The sequence below is a fragment of the Rhea pennata genome, chromosome 1 (assembly GCF_028389875.1).
Source record: "Rhea pennata isolate bPtePen1 chromosome 1, bPtePen1.pri, whole genome shotgun sequence".
NCBI classification, from domain to species: domain Eukaryota; kingdom Metazoa; phylum Chordata; class Aves; order Rheiformes; family Rheidae; genus Rhea; species Rhea pennata.
In genome coordinates this window covers 112,293,687-112,316,139 of record NC_084663.1, presented here as the reverse complement: position 1 = coordinate 112,316,139, position 22,453 = coordinate 112,293,687, and the positions used below count along the sequence as shown (strand labels likewise).

At 34.6% G+C, this 22,453-nt stretch overlaps 1 protein-coding gene across 1 annotated transcript in view; it reads right to left on the bottom strand.

Moving 5' to 3' along the window:
- Window positions 1–230: 230 nt before the first annotated feature.
- The window catches only part of NCAM2 (neural cell adhesion molecule 2), a 256,638-nt gene continuing 234,415 nt past the window's right edge, over window positions 231–22,453 (bottom strand). Inside the window, exons 17-19 of the mRNA XM_062575312.1 lie at window positions 9,731–9,935; window positions 6,050–6,169; window positions 231–393 (exon numbers count right to left, since the gene is read on the bottom strand). Of these exons, the coding sequence (XP_062431296.1) occupies window positions 282–393; window positions 6,050–6,169; window positions 9,731–9,935 (437 nt within the window). The 3' untranslated portion in view covers window positions 231–281. The remainder of the gene's footprint in view (window positions 394–6,049; window positions 6,170–9,730; window positions 9,936–22,453) is intronic.

The following is a 22,453-nucleotide window of genomic DNA, read 5'->3' as shown; positions in this document are numbered from 1 at the left end:
TATTCTTCTAAACAGACATACTTTGTCATACAATATATTACAGTTCTTATTCTGTAGATTTTTCAAATTTATATCATGGGACTGGTGTCAGCAAAACTACATACTAAAACCGTTAACAAAAAATAGAAAGGAACTGTAGACAGAAATAGTTTCATCATATGTACACATGTACTAACTATTCCAAGCTTAAGTTTCCAAAGGAATTAAAGTCAGCTGTAAAGTTTTGGTCACGGGGTTACTTAAATTCAAATGCATTTTTCGGACAGCTGTAGTTTATCTTATTATGCTTTGCTATCATCTTCTTTTGACTGGATGATGTCATTAGCAACTTTGATTTCTATGGTTTCTGGATTTAAAGCTTCTTTTCCATTTTCCTCCTTTAGTGGCAGTTTCCTATCAGAAGAAAAGAGGAATCATAGTAGTTACAAAAAATAATACATAATTTAAGCCTAAAACATACACTATGTTTATAATAAAATATAATTTACTGAAAATGTACAATTCTTTTACTATGAGCACTGAGCTTTTTTGTTTTAAAATAAATATATATAAATTCTTTCTAATTCTATTATGCCTAACAAAGCTAAATACTGCACAGTAAGCACATTATTGCCTCCCAAAATACAGTTTCTTCAATAAATCAAAAGAAACCCTAGAGTAAGGGCCTGACCCAAGCCAGTATTGACGTATGTATAACTTAGGATTCAGCGAAACACTTAACTGTTAAGTGCTTTGCTGAATATAGATTTTACTCTTTGCTATGTCCATTCCTAAATCTAAATGAAGTTGTATATGAAAGTATAAGATCTTTCATTGGAAATTATGACAAAACATAGTGATGGAAAGAAGTTTTTATAGCAAAAGGAGGTAATAGAAATGTTTTTCCTCTTTAGAAACTGCTAGAGTTTATTTTAGATCATAAATTCTAGCTGTTTTAATGTCTTATAACTCTTTTAACACTAACTTGGTGAAACAGCACAATAAGAAGTTGGCCACTTATATTTCACCCTGTGATAAAAATTATTCTTATCTGAATGGATGAAGATGGATTCAGATAGAATTTTAATTCCAGAAATGGTCTAAACATTGCTTTGGGTCTTCTAACCATTAATTCCAATGGCAAGAGTTCACACTTTTACTTTAAAGGGAAGACAACACACTGATCTCATCAAAAAATGTCTTGAAAATCATAGATTTCCTATTGCCAGTAATTACCTGTCAAAAATATAGCTGTCAAAAACATGTAGGGTTTATTCAGATGTTCCTCTCATAACATCACCTGGGCATAATAGCTTTTAATCCTGATTCTGGTTCGAGTTTGCTTTCTGCTTTTTAATGGATGAATAGTATACATATGCCTTTTTTATTCCTAGCAATTGTTAAATTTTTCAGAAAACTGTCACTACAATTCCGTTGATGTCCCAAAGAGTAATATATCTTTCAAAAATTGTCTGAAGAATCCCTTAGGAATGTCTTGTATAAACAGCATTTAATAACAATCAATAAAACAAAGCAATACCCAAATTCCCAGTCTTATGAAATTTCAGGCTGGCTGAAATGAACTAAGAGAGTTGCTGTTTATCTACAGGTTAAATAATGGGCACAAACTATATCTGAAAAAAACAAAGAGAAGGCTAACTTGTTCTATTACCATAACATGTGTGCGATATATCAGCTGTCTGGCTTTGAAAACAGAGGGAGTTTTCTAGTAACTGTTTCACTTGACACAACTAAAGGAAACAGAATTCAGCCCACAATATGATGCCTGAATGAATGGAAATAGTAGAATCAATGCAAATCTATTTTTAAAAGAGGATTAAAAAAATGCAAAAGAAGCATGGTTCCTGAGACGCATTTTAGATAAAGGCCTAACAATGCAAAGCACCTAGCATTAAAAAAGATCTAATTTAATCAAATTTTTTAAAAACACAGAGCACCACAACAAGAGGCAGCCAACAGACACAGCATTTTCTGCAGCAGTTAGTGCAGAAGAGCACAAAGAAGGGCTCCTTGTCTCGGTTCAGAGGAGCATACACATTCTCCATTTTGGTGTGATGTGCCACTGGCACGTTCTCCAGTAGCTGTTGGAGTCATTCTCCAAGCCATGTTGGAGGCTTCGACCCAGGCAGACCATCTGGCAGAGGATGCAGCTCTGCAAGTCTCAGGCTACAGGAGGACCTGAGGCCTCTCCGTGAGGCTGGGGGCAGACAGTCACTTTTCCTGCAAAGGGTGTGCTGTTGCTGATGAGTTGCACTGCCAGGTCAAGGAGTAAACCTAAGTCAGCAGGGTGCATAGCATCGGAGAGCACCATGTGGAATTATTGGTTCAGTTATTGCAAGACATTATCCATTTTAACACCATTTTTGTTAATCTGAAATTTTCTTCTCCCTTGAATTGTTTTCAGATATTAATTCATATTTAATATCTATCAGTTTCAATCATTTTTGTCTTTTACTGTATTAATTTTAACTGTTTTAATTACCCCTCCTTCTGCACCTAATTGTCCTATTTGAAGTAATTTTGTATTTTTCAGCTGGGGCAAACAGTTGTTCTTCCTAATCTTAAACCAAATCTTAAAATAATAAAAAGTTTTTTTCTGAGGAAAAACAAAAAGAGTGCTGAACCATTTAAAGTTCTTTTACTTTAGACAGATACAGGCTGTTATTAATCATTAATGATATTGACTTCATTTATTTTAGCATTCGGCCCATTAGTTTAGCATTTGCAAGTATGTACTGAGAGTACCCATACTGTCATTCAGTAGAGAAGTAAATATTCTACAAAATATAATACAATATAACTGTGTTATAGCAATATGGCTCCCAGCCATTTTGATACTGAAATTGACCCAGTTTCATTAAAACCAAGAAAAACTCAACCAACACTAGAAACACAGCAATATCAGACAATGTTAGGAATGCAATTATAACACCACATTACATGTGGCATCTTAATCACATTGCAGAAATACAAAAATGCACAATTTAACCAATTGATTTTCTGCTATTATTATTAAAAGGTAAAAGTGCTTTGTGCTGATCTACTGCCACAAATGGATCCTTGACTTTGAAAAGATTCATCTGAGTGAAGGTAAAACATAGTTTAAGGAATAATATGCTTGGTAATATAATGACAAGACTTCATTATTGTAAGACTATGTCATCATATCATTAATTATTTTACAGAAATGCTTAAACTGCATTTAAAATTCTCAATGTTAATTGATATTATTCAGAATAACATGGTGCCTTCATTTCTTTTCTCCAATTGTAAAAATCTGCAAGAAAGGGTACCTGAAAGTTAGGCACAAAGACTAAGCTAAGCTAATTCTGCAGTGAAGGAAGAGACAGGCATCCCATAGACCTGAGGTATCTTAACTTGAAATAAATTCTCTTGGATATGTGGGATGTGCCTATCTCTCTGCTGATTTCACCTAACTTAGATTAAAGGCTTACCTTACATACCTTTACAACGGCCAAAATTAGGCAAAATAAATCCCACCTTATATGAACACTGGTTGCCTGGAATATCCTTGAAACTCTTAAACTCTTTCCTCCTACAAGCTAAGCTCTTCACTCCCAGATCCCTGCTGATCATCATTGCTCTGCTCAGTGTATGCCTTTCTGGTTGATAGCACCTGTTGTTGATAATGTGTTTGTGTGTTGTTATTTCTGCTGAGCAACTTAGTTCTACTGTGTTGCTTCCTCCTTTCCTCTAGTGGCATCTCACCCATATTTTCTATTGCTTCTCGGCTTCATTTGTAATGACTCCGGAGTGAGCAGAGGTCGTTATATATCCCTCAATATTCATGTCTCTTCAGATATCCTGATTGCATGAGGCTTTTCTGTATTCATCTTTGGTTTCATAAGTGACACTATTCTGAATCTGTAGCTAACCCGTCTGACCTTGATCCAGCTGTACCTTGGACTGCTGCCTTTTGCCACTGGTTATGGGAGAACAAATTGCCAAGAAGGAAATAGTCATCACTATTAATATCTTTTAGCAGCCTATTCTCCCAGGGATACAATACCCATCAACTCCTTATCAGCTCTTCCTATGATTTAGGTATTTTTTTTCCTGGCAACAGTGACTTATTCTTTTTTTCCCCCAGTAAGATATTAAAAACATATTTGATCTTAATTTTCTCATGTTTCATTCCTCCTAGCTGTTCTAAAGACTGAGACAGGCAGGAAGAGCTGAACTTAGTCCTTCCTTATATTGTACCCCATGCTGGATGTTACTAATTTGTATTTGCAATGCCTGGCACTGCAATTAGTCTTTAAGCTACTAAGCAACTTGGCCCTGGTGTCCTAGCAGCTAATGTATCCAAAGCCACTGGATTTTGTACAATGTTTTATTTTTATAAATATGACCACATAGTTAATTTTATCTGCTGAGATTCAGTTCACATTTTTATAGTATACATCTCTACTAGTCAAAAGTAGTATTTGTTATGCTGTAAAAAATATCAGAACTTCAAAAAATTTCAAAGAAATTTTACAAAGGGCTTCAATTGTTTATACTATAAGTTGTTTACAGCTGTATTCCTCCAATAAACTGACTCTTTAGATAACTGTGGGTTCTCTACAGTGACCCTCAATATAAATCTAAGAATTTTTCAGAAGATTAAATTTGTGTGTCAATGGACAAAAAATTAAGAACAGGTATATCACTATTCATTCAACATTCCCACAATTGTTCTATTAACTCAAGTTTGAAGTCTTTGTGTACATGTTCTTTAAATATATATGTATATATAGCATAACTGGCAGTTGGATCCCCTCAAAGTATTTTAGTACAAATGTCAATGGCAGCCAGTAACACAAGCTTTTTTTTCTTACTAAGAGTTTTGACATTTGCAGTTCCAGGTGATGACAAGAATGGCAATTCTGTTGTATTTTCAGAAAGATAGGAAGACTGCTCTGTAAGAACTTTCTTTCCTTTTTAACACACAATTGTAATTCCACCAAATAATCAACAGGAGAGTTTCTGTCTTTATCTTATTTACTACAGAAGTGTCTTCATGGCCCTAATAGCTATAAGGTCTCATTAAGCGGGGAATTTTCACAAAGCATGAAAAGCTTTGGGCTTAAACCAAAGCCAACTCAGAATTTTCTTTAATAATTTCAAATCAATTAACTGTTGAGACTCAGGAATTAATCTCTTGAGCAATCGGTTCATCTTCTTTAACACCACACTAGGTGGGCTCTCAATAGAAGGAATAGTACTGTCATCACCTTTGATGAAATATTAATTTCTCTTCAAACTATATTTTCAGAAGAAGAAAAAATGTACATCAGAAACTCCCATTGTGACAGTAATGCAGTCATAAGCTTAGTAAAATACCAGGCTTGTTTGTGACTTATCACAAATTGTGCTATATCCTCTACACCCTTTTGGAAAAATGCTATTCAGAGTGCGAATACAAACTATTCAATCTAGTTTAGATTGTTCCAGGGGCTACAGTAGTACAGTTCAGGAGAAGACCTGACCATCAGCACTCATCTCCTTAGAGCCAAAGGCTGTGGACACAACTGAGTCGCAAAGCCTAGGAGCTTCACATGAAAACTACTGTTGTTTCTGCACCAAGAAACCTTACAGAGACAGGAAGAGGGAATGAGAAAAGACACAACTTAGAAAAGTGGCTGACCTTCAGCACTATTAATCTAATTATACCACATGGCTTTTAAAAAACAGCCAGGCTCTAAGTTACATGAATGAACGCAGTAAGATATAATGCTGTGAGGAGCTGAGTTTCCAGAGCACTGAGCTCCGTAACAGGGAGTGACACAATCCACAGCCATTCCTGAGAGTCCAGGAGGTTACAGCCACAGAGCGGTTAACAGATGCTGGGTAGGTCCCTGGGGAGGTGGTAAAGAGTAGCTGCATCTGACCATGATTCAGAATGATTACTGTAAGCCATCACACTGGTAAACTGCACCGCCACAGCATATCATTCTCATGTCAGTGTTATTTATAGCTCTCCCCTAGAGTGGAAAGTCTTCAGAGACAGAATTTTTTGTAAAATGAGAAATTTGAGGCTACTTACTCAGGTTCTGTGAGTGGAGTTGTTTCGTTTGGCTCATTTACGGGACTCCCATCTTCATGATTGGTAATTCTTTCATCCTCTGTTCTCATTTCCACTATTGGTTCTTTTGATCCATCTTTCCTAAAAATTATTAAAAGAATCTTAATCTCTAGCACTACATTAACTGCATACACCACACCTTATTAATTGCCAAGATGCTTTCTTTCTACCAAAAAAGAGTCGAACCAATTATCAATGATTAACACCACTAAGACATGTTTAACACAATGAGTTCTCAACTCCTTGAAGTCTTCAAAGTATCCAGTATCCATGGCTACTTATCTATTCCATAAATATCATGGTTTTGCATCGCAAAAGATCATTTTGTTTATGACCAAATAATAAGAGGCTAGCCTCTTGACAGAAATAGATTTATACTTTGCTAAAACAAGTATCGTAAAGATCACACCAGGTTAATCGAGCCCCATTTATGCCTAAATTTTTCTGGCAGTGAAAAGAGCCTTCATGTTAGTATAGATGTCATGTATTTTGTTCTCCTACTTGGTTGTCAGAACATGGTAAAGAGCCCTTGTGCAACAAGAAGTGAGCCCTTTCTATTCAAATCGATAGAAGACTATTAATAACCAACGTACTTTTATGTTCAAAAGGCAGATCAAAGGATATCCAAAATATATCTGATATAAAAAAATCAAATCTCTTGCCACTTAAATATTTCCTTCCTTTTCCCCAAATCACATCAGGAATTGTATGTTGGAACTTCATCAGCTACAATCCAAAAACATAGGATAACCAGACTAACAATCCCTTTTCTATTTAACTGAATCTTCCAGACCTTTGACATTCCAAAGTGCAGCTAGATTGGTGTGTGCCACAGTGAAGAGCTTCTCAAACCTTTGTCTGTTTCATATCTTATAATTTTGAAATGTTCCTGAGAGGATAATCCTTAAGCAGTCTGTTGTAACTGCAAAATCTCTCTATTCAGAAAGTACGTGGAAAACCCCGGCACCTTCTGGTAGGTATCCTCTAGCAAAATCTTTATAAAGTAATGATAGTGCAGCACAAATAAATTTATAACCAGTAAGCTGACTAGGGAAAGATTATTGGGTAAAAACCTAACAGATTTTGGTTATTTTTAAAAACTCTACATGATTTGTATTTATTTACCTGTGGAAAAAAATTCTGCTTTGACATAGATAAATGAACACAATGCTCATTTCTGTAGAAGGTGCACATAAATGAAGCATTTGATTTACTAGTTACGAGTTAGCTGTTTGATAACACTGCCATGTAGTTATAATTTGGAGTCATGACTGCCTCATATCTGTGAAAAGATTATGGATCATAATAAGGCTGGTGAAGGGAATTATAAATTCTAATTTATTTAGTCTGTACATCTGCAATCTTATCTATAAACACATATTATTACATATCCCAAAGCTTAAGAATGGTATCATTAGCAAACAGCATTCACATGAACAACTGATTATAGAGAAAATACAAACTGCAATAATCAAAAGTTCCACAGAGCGTAACTGATTTGCAGGACTCACATTAAGCCACTTCTGTGCCAGGAATGTGCTGTATGTATTTTACATGCATTATAGCATCTACATTCATTACATATGGTACATAAATAATGACTATCTTTTTCCTACTAATCAAATGTACCAAAGAACTCACAAAAGAAGAGACTGTGAACTGACACATACAAAAGGGAATTGTCAGTGTCTTCTAGGGAATGGCAGTTGGCATGAAACAAATTTTGATTTGGATTAAGATTGTTAGCCTGTTTAAGATTGTCTCAAAATTTTAGCCTGACAGTCCTTCTATTTTTATTTAAGCAGAGTATAGGCTAAAATAAGAAAAGTTCCAGAATATATGACTCACAGAAGACCAACCCAACACGGAGAGAAATATAATTAAAGAAGATACTCATGTTTGCAAAAAGGTGTCATGGAGAAATTAAATGACCAGCTTTTTGCTTTCCTGGGTCAGCACAAGAAGGCATTTGTGTATCATGTTGAGAGCAACATAAAAATTGCTGACAAGTGGCATTTGCAACTTTAGCTTCATAAGTTCTATCCATTCAGAAGAGTCTGTACACCACCAATTCATATTTAGTCACTTCCTGAATGTGAAATTTAAGCATAAACTTAAGTGCTCTGTTCAGTAGGACAGGACAGCTGAATCAGAGCCAGAAGCTTCAAATGCTGATTCTACTCAACAGGACATGCTTCTTTAATACAACAGAGAAATTGGTGTTATTCTTCCTCTTATTGTAGGTTGTGAAGAATTACAAAATAGTTATTTATTTTATGGCATAACTTCTTTTATTCAGAAGTGTTATTTGATGCCAATATTGTGTGCCTACTTATGATTGCTTTTGTTCTATGGAGCTGTTTCAAAAAGGATTCTTGAAAACCTAACCAGGAAATGCAATGAAGTGACCTAAGCAAGATGCAGTCTTACAATCACTCTAGCTAAAACGGAAATGAGAGCACCTTGCATCTCTGCTAGAGGCACCAAAGGACCCTGCCAACACAGCTGTGAACAGCGAGGTCTGCAAGCTGTTTTGTGCTACAAACAGCTGAGGAAGGACAGCACCTGGGAAGCTGCAGCAGAATGAAGTGGAGGCCTGACTACAGGAAGAGTGACACCACCCAGGAACTGGACCAGTAAATGTCATTTAAGCCATGCAAAGACAGAATTCTCATTAATATGGCAGTGTATTTATAAGAAATATTTTAGATGAGGGTAATGAGGAAGTGAAACTGCCATTTTTAGTAAAAAATGGAACTGTTTAAAATGAGGGAACATATGCAATCCTCTCTCCATCTTACCTTTTAAAAAAACTGGAAATATTTGTTCTTTAAAATGTTATTATTTTCTTGAACTGTTTTGCCAGAGATCTCACTACCCTCTGTTATCATTTAAGGCAGCATACTTGCCCATAAATGAACACTTCACTCCCATTTCTCTGATGAAGAAGGCACTACACAGGGGTGTTTGTTAGAATCATGATTGTTCTTTCCCACTGATTTTTGCAATCATTAACTGTTGCTATGAAGAATAATCACACTCACCAGCAATTTCAGCCATGTCCTTCTGTGCACTTCTGTTTTTAAAATTCAGCTATACTTGTAATTCCAAAATTTCATGGGTAAGAGACAAGATTTTCCAGCAATAGCTGTACTTAAGAAGACAAGCTCTTTCACAGATTTTCCACAAAACCTACTGTGCTTTGTTCCCAAATTTATTGACACTGTCATAATCATTCGCTGAGTTTGGATGTTAGCAGCTCAAAGACAGATTGATATAAATGGAGTTAAAATGCTCTGGTACCCATTTCTCATGGACCAAAAATGTTCCTGTATCTATTACTGAATTACGATTGATTTTACTTTTTATCAGAATAGCCCAAGTTGCACAGAGCATCCTAAAGTGAATTATGGTAGATGCTTTTATTTTTCGTTTTCTCCTCTTTCTTTTAAGGCAACATTTGCCTGCACACACACAAACATACACATTTTTGCGCATTTCAAGGAACTCTGAATTACTCTTCCAAGTAGCAGAAGTAGTTTATAAAGCAAATTTCTGCAAAATTGCCATGAAGTTAATACAAGCTGGACAACCAACCTTTTCTTTCAAAGATGTTTCCAAAAATAGACGATTAATACTCACAAGTAAGCAGCCTTTCCTTCTTCCAGTTCTTTGCTTTTTCCACTTGAACCACTTTTTTTCCCACAAATCCTCCTGGTGATGCACATTAGCAACCCGCATTGTCGTACAAAGAAGCAGCTAACATCAGTCACAACAAGGATTAACAAAAGCGCTGCCACTCCGAGGCCAATGACAGCACCAAGTCCAAGACCATTAAAAAGAGTGTCTTGAAGGAAAGAAAATTAGAATTCTTTAATAAAATTCATGCCAAAGAATATATTTTCTAAAACGTCTACGGAAACAATGTTAAAGGATGTTTACTAACGAACCGTTCAGAAATCAATGAAAATAAACAGTCTTGAGTGTTAAGCACGTATACAACCTGATTAAAAAGGAACAAAAGCTATTTTTCCCACTTAGTATTTTCCCACTGCCAAAATTCTAAAACATGTTCACAGAGCAAATTGTGACATTGTTTTATAGTTACATAATAATATTATATCGCAACATTCCAAGAATAAATCAGTATGTAACCTAAGAAACAAATTTTAAATGTTCAGCATAATAATAGTCAATATAAATTTTCATTTTCTGAGTTTCAAATTTAATTAATGAGGCATGGTGCTAAGCAGAATTACTGAAAGCTTGAAAAGAGTGCTAAAAACTGTGTTTATTCTTGTAAGGGTCATTTTTGGAATTAAAGTAAAATCAAAAAGTCTTCAAAGAAGTTAATTTGAGCTAACAGTCTGCAAACAGTTGCACACACTTAGTCATAGATAAAGTAGTATGAGGAAAATTATGTATATTCTTAAATGATTATAGAGTCAGAACATTATTTTGTACAGTGTTGTACCTTGAAAATACATTCATATACTTAAAAATGTTTTTTGCAACTGATCTTACTGGCTGCCTTCGTATGATAAAAGCTAATGCTTAGCAAATTTTACTTCACTATAAATCTCAGAAAAATATGTCTAATGACTTAATTGTAATTATAATGACTTAAATGTAATTGACTCATTTGACAGTCTATAATATATACTAGTGTTACAGACTTTTGAAAATTGGGATTCTGAGAAGAACAGCAACAAATGCATTTGCAAACTCAAATTACTCCTCTAAAGGAGAAGAACCCAGCTAGCTGAAGAAAGTATCATTGTAGCTTATGACAGGGTCCTTAAAAAAAAGGCCAATGGCAAGTGTCCAGTGTCATGCTGCAGCATGAGTAAAGGCCACAAAGGAGTAAAACATTGCACATCAGTGTTGCTTAGTGTTATCATGCTTTGGTGTGACATACTAGTCTGCAATGCAGTGGCACTCTTCCATTTGCAACGCTATGGCTGTTGCCAAAATAAGAGCAAGAGTTTTCCTATAGCAGATCATGTGGGTTCGGTTATAACAAAGAGTAAAATATAATATAATATGGTGAATTTTTTAATGGGGTTACTACTATCCTCTTCCTCTTTTTCTCTCCTTTTTTTTGCTTCGTTGCATGAAGATATTTGTATTCATTTGTCATAGTTGTAAGACTTGATTTTTTTCTTTTTTAATCTTTTCATTATTGGTAAGACATCTGAGATCTAAGTATTTGACTGTTGCGTAATTTTCTCTTTCTTTTTGATGAATACATTTCCTTTTTATTCCATCTTGCCTGTCCCGAGTCAGAGTATCCATAAAAAGATTACATTATTTTAAAGAATATTAATAGGCTTGGCAGGAATGCAATCTATAGTATTGTGACGAGATATTTTGCAAACTAATTTCTGCAACTATTAAAAACAGTAAAGTTTTGAACGGAATGTATACTCATCTCCGTTAAATGTAACAGACATTTCACATTTCTAAGGTTGAAAAAAAACTGTGAGATCACTCCACGGACATAGTTACTTCTTTGGACAGTCACAGCCTGTAGTAGCAAGAAGCAGTAGCAGAGGCCCCATGACCTTCTCCTTGGCCAGAGCTGTTTTGTTCTGCCACGTCTTTACTTGTACATACTTGGCACAGCCGGGCCACAGTCAGAATTGGCACCACTAGACACTAGTCATCGTTATCATCTACTTAGCAATAACTGTAATATGTAGTGAAATATAGTATACTGTACCCTATGAGACATTACTCATGTAGTGGATGCTTAGAGTAGTATAACTTTGTTGACCTAAACCAAAGTTTGTTTTCAGATGAAAAGTCAGTTTGTTCTGTCCTTTCCTGTTACCTGCTAGACCTTTAATGCTAAAACACAATGAAATGGTTGTCTGAAAGTGTCAGTTTTATTTCTGATTTTATTATATTGTCATTCGAAGTTTTGAGCACCAAGGTTAGCAAATTTTCATGTTCCCTTCAGTCCAAATTGTCCAGTATTCATTTAAATATTATTCTTCTTCAGAACACTGAAGAAAAACTGTTCAACATATTACATCAGATATTTTTATTAACATAGTTTTTGGAAGAAATTGGTCATGGTAATCAGTCAATTTGCACATTATTGTGAAAACAAACTTTAAAGAACTCTTGATTTTCATCTGCAGCAACATAAGTCCCTTATCTTAAGACTGCATCAGCTTTCATTTTTGTTAAATAAAATCCACTGAGAGCTCGGGCTGTAGGAACCATTCAAGGTCAGGGCCCTAGAATGAATGTATGAATATTCTACTCAACAGTTTCATAAAGAGTAAAAAAGAGTTTATCTTCCTTCTTTAAAAAATTCTAAGATATTATTATTGATATTGTTAACATGATTATATACTTACTATAATACCTTATGAAAACACATTAGTGCAATTAATATTAGTAATTAAGACTGGTATGATAAAGTGAACAATGTGCTGTCCCAGGAAAAAAAACCACTGTATCTACACTACAACTGCATCTACACTACAAGCTTGTACACTAGACTACCATTAGGACATAATTAGCTGTGATTAAATTGGGTGAAGACATCACGGGCAGTCTCTAGCCCTTCTGATATTTTTCTCTTGGAACATTTATCACCTTAATGAGAAAATTTTGATTTTTTGATAGTTTTGAACAGACCCTCAAGGGATTTATGTGTGAAAGCCATTTATATACGGAAAGAACAACCTCAGTTACTTCAGAAATGGACTACTCCGAAGTGTCTGGACAGCTTGCACATAGCCTGTGGCTTTCATCTAACCATATGCAAGTTTTGTAAGGGATATAGAAGAGTATTCCCCACCTTCTCTTCCAATGGCCAGAAGGGGCTAGCCAAATTTGATGCCAAATCACCAGAAATAGTATTAATATCAATAACAAGAAGAAAACCCTGCAGAATTCATAAATCTCAAGGCCTATCCTATAAGCTTTCACTGAACACTGAGCGGCACAAGCTTGTGTAAATGAGTAACAGAATTAATTAAAGTATGACAGCCAAGGTATTTTCTTTGACTGATTTTACATTTCTACATATATATTGTTTTACAACTTTTTGTTCTTATTCCTTCATTTAGTTTTCCTTTTTATTTTACTTGGGCCTCTTCTGTTTCCCCCTTGCCTTGCTCCTAGTTTTCTAATTCACTCTCCTTTTTCTATTCATTTAATCTCAACTTCCACCTATTTCAGCAGCTTTGTGAAGCTACTTCCATCTTTGATTTTATAACACATCTTTTCCTTTTGCAACTCCCCATTTGTTCATAGATTTCTGTTTTACAACCTTTGGAAAGTCTGCTTTTTTACTCTTTCTGATACTGTTCCAAAAATTACATCCACATTTCTCTCCCTTATCTCACACACCCTGAAGAATAATAAGAATACTGACAAATCCTGCATTGGGCATGGACTATGACCATCCTTTCTCTTTGTGAAGATATGCAGCAACTGGATTGTTCTATATTAAAAGAGTATCGTGTTATGGTTTATTTTTAATACTAATGAAGCCATATTAATTTTAAATATACTTTTTTAAGTTCACCTTGTTTCTATTCTTGTTAAAATTATTGGGACTTTGCACCAATCTCTCTCTGCTCCTGCAGAAGTCAGTTGTAATAAAGTTATAGCTATATCAATTACTGTGAAGTAGATTCAGGCCTATCTCGACTCCTTTAAAAATCATATCCTAACTTATTTATGGTATCACAATAATGTGAAATCTTGCATTAATGTCTCATGACATCAACAGAAATATAAACTTATTGACTAGATGAAATGTTAATGTCATATTGTATATAGCTTTTAAACCAACTTTGAAAGACAACCTTGTGACCAAATGTTTTTCCTTTAATTAAATTGAGATTAGTTTTACTGTGACAATTCCAAAATAACAGTACAAAAAATACACTATAAGCAGCACTGATTTGAAAAGGATTCTTTTACAGTGTTCTATTGTGTACCAAATGCACTCAAAATATTAGTTTCATTTTGTGCTGTACCACAATAATGTACTTATACATTATGTGCTTTCTTTTTCTAGCTGAAAACACAATTATATAAATTCCAATTTAATTTGAGTGAATTAGATTTTAACATTTTTCTATAAAGATTTATTGCATACCTGTCTTAGTAATCTAATCTTAATGGTGCCTTTTAAAACACTGATTGAAAAAAATGTGCAACTTCCATAGTTCTAGATGAGTTTTAATTATAATTTCTCAAATATATGCTAGATTTAAAATAATGTGTTTTTTATTACATAAAACGTGTCATAAAGAATAAAATACGCCTTGTCATGATAATGAAAGAAACTGAAATCACTTTTTTCATCCACTCCTTCAAATATGCGGTTATCAATACAGATTACTTCAGGAAATATGATTAGAACTTTCAGAACGGTAATAAAAAAATGAAGCAAGTTTCTATAAACATCATGGAAAGTTTTGGCAATTTTCAGGCTCTTATTTATTCAATCACTTGTATTTCTAACCTTTAATAACATAATTGAACATTTTTGCACAAATCATTCTTCAAATAGTGGCAAAGAACAATGAAGAACTTTGGCAAGTTATTCAGAACCTTCAGTGAAAAGAAATAACTGGAAAGATGCAAGTTTGTGGACCCTCAAATGTAACCTCTGCATGAATTTTTTAAAGCAGTTTAGCTCAGATACTCTATAGGGAGTCAAGTCTAAACAGTTTCTGAAGAGACCCACCATTTAATGCATACACAGAGTGTACAGGTACATTTCATACAGAAAAAAATTAAATCTATTGCTTCTGCACAAAGAGATAGGAACTTTACGTGCAAAATCATATATTCAAATTGATGTTACATGAATGTAGATCCTTTGATGTGACAGAATTTGCTGGTATGCTTGCAGAATCCTGGTGTATAGATTCAGTTGCTTGTGAAATAATAATTACAAGTGGTAGGTATACAGAGTTCTGCTAAAAACCCCACCTTAGCTCCTTTTTGTATCTTTCTTCCCTTCCCCTCCTCCTTAGCAAGCACAGATCAAAGAAGGACAGATGATTCTATTTAGTCCTTAACCCTTTCCAGTTATTTACATTTGTAAGGAAAAAAAAGCAATGATACAAAACACTTCCCTGTGCTCATGGGGTAGCATCTGACCCCTACATTTGAATGGGTGTGAATGACTTTACAGGGGTATCATGTCTGAGCAGTTTCCCTCCTTCCATATGGCTCTGAAGCTGAAGTAGGAACTACTATTCCAGAGCTCAGCAGTTGAAAATTATGAGCTAGAGAATGAATTTGAAAACGTTGCATTGGATGGTGGCAGAATAAGGAATCATTTTGTTTATCATCTTCTTGAACTTTTTCTTAGAACAGATAGACAGCTCCTGCAGTAAGTACAAGCACATGAGGATATGTGCCTTGTACTGCACAACTGAGTAATCCTATCCTGTCAGATAAGCTTTAAACACAGCTTTGCAAAAAAATGGGACAGTATTATTGAGCCTGACGTAATACCTACCTAAGTGAAGGCTTCCTTAAGTAACATATTTTCCACTCTGATAAAACTAATAATCAGTTAGCTAATTCCTGCTGACTATGAACATGAGCTCAGTCACAGAAGTTACTTGCATCCGTTTTCAGTGGCTGCAAGGGCAAAGCACACACTGTACTGCCAGGCACCGATGCCGGGCAGGGGCAGGGATGGCCACGCACAGGCCGCAGAGCCTGCGGTGGAACACAGATGAGCAACTTTAGAGATGCGCATGCCCAAAATGGCGCTTTCAGATACGTTATGCTTTTCCGATACGTTTTTGAGCAGTAGAACTCTACTGCTGCAAGGACAAGTCTTCTGAATTGACTTTCTTTTATAATGAGCCTTTCTGCGTACTGAGTAAGACCTGAGTTCTCATTTACGCTAACGGCTCTTTACAGCATCTTCCAGGTGTCTTATATGGGATGTAAATGAAACAGCCAAATAAAACAAATGTTGTAATGTAAGTGGGAACAGCGACTCTGTTCCCTTCAAGGATGCCCTGTCCATGTCCCATGAGGGATGAGAAAGGAAAGGAAAGAAGGCTGCGTTAACTAGAAAACATGTACTGAGTTAGGAATTGGAATTCTTTAGAATTGTTAGGAATTCTTTAGAGTTGTGGTTTATTAATTATTTAAAAGTTACTCCTGGCATCATCAAAACCACCTCCAAGACACCTCAGAAAAAATTCTCACGTGGTGATGAGTCACCAGGTAGCTAGAGCCTCTTATTTCACGTGTCAACTCAGCAACTAAGTATTTTTTTGCCACTACCTGCTTCTATGGGAAGCCCCAGAGAAAACAGGATAAAAGTCGCAGCTCTTTCTGTGTAAGCCTCAGCTGTATGAGGCCAAGAAGAAAAAGCCATTTCAGGACAAAGCTGTTTCAAAATTAAGCCAGCTCACGTTCAATGCTTACGTTCCTCAGTATTTTGGGACAGAAAAACCAGTAAGAGCTGAGGGGGGAGGGGAAGCCCCCCAAACCAGAAAAGCCACACTTTACATCTGCTGATGCAATGCTTTTTGCTTTCTATCCTGGAAGCTAAAGGGGAGGGCAGAGACCTCTCAGGCCTCCTGTGCATAGAGAGGAAAAGGGCTGTCCAGTTCAGGCAGCTTGGTGGAGTTTGTGTCATCAGCTCTTCACCTGAGTTGTTAGAAGGCCTTGGGGAAATGAGTAAGTTTCCGTGTCCCAGTTCACTCAATTCAAATTGACAGCAGATTTACTGAATGTATCTCTTGGAGGAATTTTTAAGAACCTGTGAAGATTAATTAAGATTGACCTGGGAATTGAAAATATACAGCTCTATGTGTTTGAAATACTGTTATTATATAAAAAATAAGATTATTTTTATTGTGTTCATTGGAGAGTTCAAAATCATACTGTGCATGTACCACAGAGATCTGAGATATTTTTGTATCTTTATACTGGCTGACAGCCGTAACCAGAGTAGCATAGACAGGAGGCTTGAAAAAAGTTGAACTATACTGGGATTCTATTTGGACGGATAAAATATTTCAGGTTTGACAGTACCTTCTTTTAGCTCTTTGACAGAGGCAAATGCAAACACCGAAATTCTGAGCTCAGTAATACTACATAGAATAATCCTTTAAATGTATAATTATTTCATAGCATTAGCTATACAAGAAGCAGCTTATTATTATGAGTACTGCTAGAATAGGGTGCATTTTTTTTTTACCTGAAGTAGTTACATTGGTACAATTACAAGTGGCAACACAATTGTTTTGGTATTGATACATCATGTACCAATATAGTTTTTCCCTAGTACAAAAACATCTGCTTTTTAGAATGTAATTGTTTCAAGAGATCAGACTAAATCAGTAAGGATCAAATGCCCAGCCTGTGTATTTATGCAGATATTTCGCATAGTTGCTCTATCAGTGCAGCAGACTGGCCACCACCTAACATGAACCAAAATATAAATTGGGGAATTTAAATTAATGACTCTGTTTTCCAAAAAGCTTAATCACTCTCAGATAAAATGCTGGAGGAAACAGCTGAAACAAGAATATCACTACAAGGTTCAAAAATCTCTTCAATTACATGACACATAATGTAGGTAATACAAAGAATGTACAAGGAAAACAGGGTTAATCAGTAATAAAGAAAAAACAGAGATGTTTTAAATCAATTTTCTTTATTACAAAAATGAAGACAGGCTGCATAAAATAAGATGAACTTTGAACAACAGATGAAAGACATGCACACAGTTACATACATTTCTTGACATCACATTTGGAAAGATGCGGAAGGACATTACGTTAACACTATGTACACATTCTCCAAGGAGAAAGCTGTGAGATGACAGTAAGTACTGCATGCTTGAAAGAAATCAGTGGAATGAAATGGCAGTGAAACATGAATGAGATGGGGAAAAAAAAAGTTATTGTTTCATTAATCAAAATTTACTATTTTGAATCCATTTTTTTTTCTTTTTTTTTCAAACAGAAGCTTACAGAAACTATAGGGCTTACAATAGTGTTCACAGAAGCAGGGTTTTTTATACATTGTATATAACGTGCTGAAAACATATAGCAGGTAAGGTTTACTTTGCTTGTATTACAGCTCATTTAACATGCATTATAATTAAAATTATATGAAAATAACATGTTCACTGGAAGTTGCCTCTACAGAAGTATTAGACATGTAAAATAAAGATTCCTAAATATTAATATGAATATCATACTACATAATGTGACTATGATGACAAGAATAGGAACTACAGTTTCTCAGGATTTTAGACTATATAAAATTAATAAAAATGAGTATTCCTAACGCAGCTGCTTGATCAACTGTTGGGAAAATATTGCTTAATGTAACTCCCAAGCTACAATCACTTGTTCATATGCTTAAATTTAATCTTATAGTCCTACTGTCCATACCACGGTGACACAATATGAGTCAGACACTCATGTTTGCATTTTCAAGCCACCACATGGTAAATGCCAATTAATAATCTCCTGTAGAGTTACCAAATGTTGATGAGTTCTCACTGACACACAGCGTCAGATCTATAAAGTGCTATCTTTTGAAAGTAAAGAGCGGTAATTGACATCACTCACTTGCTAATACATACAAATACATTTTGCTAATGCAAGGATCAACTCTGGTGTTCTAAATCCTTCTTAACAACTTATGCATCTTTCTTGCAGACTAGCACAATATTCTTAAATTAATATACTGATTTTGTTTTTCAATTTATAAAAATAAATCATTTTCTCTATAAAAATCCTATGTGATGCACCTTAACTGGGATGTGAAATAAAATTCTATGGATAAAACATAATTTCTACAGAAGCACATTAATGGAAGCAGTGGTTGCTGAATTACTAATTAAAAATGGAAATAATTGTCATAGCAGATGTCTTAGATGTCATAGCAGAGATTTCAACAAAGCCATTATAGACACCAGAAGCTACATTTATCAATAGTATTGTTCAAACTACTTCCTGAAAGTTAAAATGTTTCCCCTTCCCACCAAAATCCAAAATAAATGATAAATTCAAAAGCATCTTCATACTGGACAATGGGTAGAAGATTGAATACTATTACCAAAATTGCACATTGTACATGTCTCCATTACCTGTCTTAAAAATATAATGTTATGACAGATTTCTTAATTACATAGTTTTACATTTGGATATACATATAAGTGGAGCTATAGACTTGTTGAATGAGGTTTGCATGCTAGAAATGTAATAATGAGGTCCATTAATTTATTTCTATCTCCAGTTTGTTTATTTACATACTGAATACTGGTCATACCGTTACTTCTTTAATAAAACTACTATGTTTTTAAATATCTATTTTTCATATACATATCATAAATTTTACATCAGTGTTTGGCCCTATGCTTCCATCACAAAATTAAAATGGAATGTTATTTTATTGTTTAGTAACAGTAGGGTTTGTATGTCCTATACGATCACACAGATGGACATATTTTATTTCCAACATATGCAGCATATGCATCTTTTTCTGGGCAATATTTTTGCTATTTATATAGACAGCATATTCTAATAATCCTACTGTAATAAATAAAGGATTACATCTGAAGTTGTATGATGCAAATTATTTGACTCAAGAATAATTTCTAAATTATGTCAAAACCCAGGAAATAAGACAGACAATAAGTAAAATCAGATTAGGAAAGAACCCAGCCTTATACTTAAAAGGTTGCGTATCAAAACTTTTTTAAAATACTGTTCCTTTGAGATACACTGCTGTATCACAGAATAATCATTAGCTTGTTTTAAATTTCTGTGCCATCAATTTGGATTTAAGTTCAGAGCAGAACACTTTAGGACTTCAGTCTTACAGACAGTTGAAAATTAGCATTTCAAAATATGTGACAATGTTGAAAAAACGGTAACATCTTATGTTGTCAATCATAAAAGCTACAGTCTGTTTTACAATTACTACATTTAAAGGACAAATTTACCCATCTAACATTTAAGTTCTAATGACAGCAGAATTTCAAATTCAATTTGTGAAGATGTATTTATCATTTTAATACAGTTCAAACTACAACTTAAAAGCTGCTCAGTCTATATATACCAATTATAAGTTAATTTGCAAATGTCTCTTTTCACTTTTTCCCCTTTCTTGTCTGTAGAAAGATTTTTGAGATCTTTATCTTCTTACAGACTGTATAAAATATTGTACAATAGTCTTGTTCTTACAACTCTTAAAAACAGAATTAGGAAATGTTTTTAAAGAGAAATACAAACACGAGTGTGTTAGTTACTAACCTAAAAAGATATGTGACAACCCAAACATGTTATCATTTTCCTTTTCCTTTTCTTTCCCATTACAGTGGTTTAGGGACATTGCCCAGAAATGCCTGGCACTGCTCTCACAGAATCCTGATGATATTGGCTTAACTCATCCTCTTTGGTCTCTGATTGTAGGGGTTGGGCAAAAAGGAAAGGAACATATTCAAAATACCCGATAACCTCAAAATACATAGAGCAGAAGAATATAAATTGAAGCAGACATAATTCTTTTTTTGATTAACAAGGGAAACTGATGTAGTCTCTGGCTAAACCTTCTATCTAGTGGAAAATAGAAAAGCGATCCAAATTTGTCTCTTTGTCTCACTGGCACAGTGGCACTGAGCATAAAGGACTTTAATAAAAGCAAACTTGTCTCTCATGATGTAAATTTAGTTTCTTTAAAATTTCTCAAAGCTTTTCATTAAACCTTTCAGTGTATTTTTGGACAGTTGAGAGTTGGTCAATCTCTGTTCCCTGACCTTATCATCCTATATCATATTGTGTATCACACATCACCCTGCAACATCAGAATTACGTGGTAAGCTACTAGATTTGTAACTGATAAAGAGTACTTAAAATGTTTAAATAAGAATAGATGAATGATTTAGAAATTTGCATTTTGCTATTTTCATATCTGCTTTAGTATTCTTCTATCTCGTTTTATTAGAAAAGGAAGAACAGAGACAAGTAAGTGATACGTAAAATATAAAATAAAAAGTTTATCAGAACAACTTCACAGTTGTAAATTTTAGGAATCAGGAAAATAGTGTAAAATAAGACAATATCAAAATTGGGTTACCTGTTCAACCTTAATGAGACTCTATTTTGTGTAGCATTCCACAAGGCCACGTTAGTTTTATTCAAGACCTTTCATTATCCAGTGACTAGTTTGTTTGTACAGTATCAATAATTTGTTTTTCTTCACTTGTCTGTAGGCCCAATAAGCACTTGTGCATGTTCTTAATGTAAAGCAAGTAAATAGCATTTGTTACCACAGTAACAATTCATTTCAATAGTCAAAAGTTCAAATTAATGGAATGGCATTAGTTGGGTCACAGACAAATAATATAGTTAAAAAGGCCATGGATGAAACAGTGGCCCCACTTAACTCAGTGAGATTTTTTCCACAGATTGGAAGGAAGTCAAGATTTTTAGCATTGCATTTTCCTAAATTTAAGCTATTTCTTTGTGCTAAATATGTAAGTTAAAGAAAATTGTCATTCTGTCAATATATTAAAACAATCTTCCAATTTTCACATATGTATTTTGAACACATTTTACATGTGACATGACAGTCATTTTAGAAAACTCACTCCATCTGTTTTAGATGGGAAGGAGTTTTATTAATGATGTTTAAAAAAATTAAGACTTCCAGGAATAAATAGAATCTGGCAGAACTGACCATAGTCACTGTATTTAAGAAACGATATCCCTTGTGAATATCCCTTCAACTGATCCAGAAAAACTAAAATTTGACCAAATTATTTCAAAGTTACAAGCTACTGGTAATAAACCTCAAAACAAATGAGCTACAGGAAAAACAAACAAACAAACAAACAAAAACCACTCAACATGCTGTATTAATTTGTTGCATCTATTAGGTTTTGTAACAGTTTAAAAGGAAATATCCTAAAATAAATCTTTAATTCTGCCCTAGTTCCAAAGCACATTGCTTTCTTGGTTATTCTGTACAAAATGGAGGGGTTAACTACATAAACTTAGGTCTCAATATTGAAATGAAATATATCCAGGTGAAAAACTACGAGGATTCTCACTAAAGTGAACAACTCTTTCTGATGCATTGTTCTAATTGCATGGTTTGAAACCTATTCTTTTAGCATGTAAAATATGACCAACTCCATTTCCTGCAGTTTACTAAAGCCCAAAATTAAGGCCTCTGGAGATCTGAAACCAACAAATGCCATGAAATGGAATGTGCCGCTGTGTCGTTTGCAAGAGGTGAGCCTGGAGGGCAGTATGTGAGGGACCTGTTTTGTGCGGTGAGGCACAGCTGCAGAGAGGCACACACAGCACATACATGAAGTTAACCAAAGCAGTT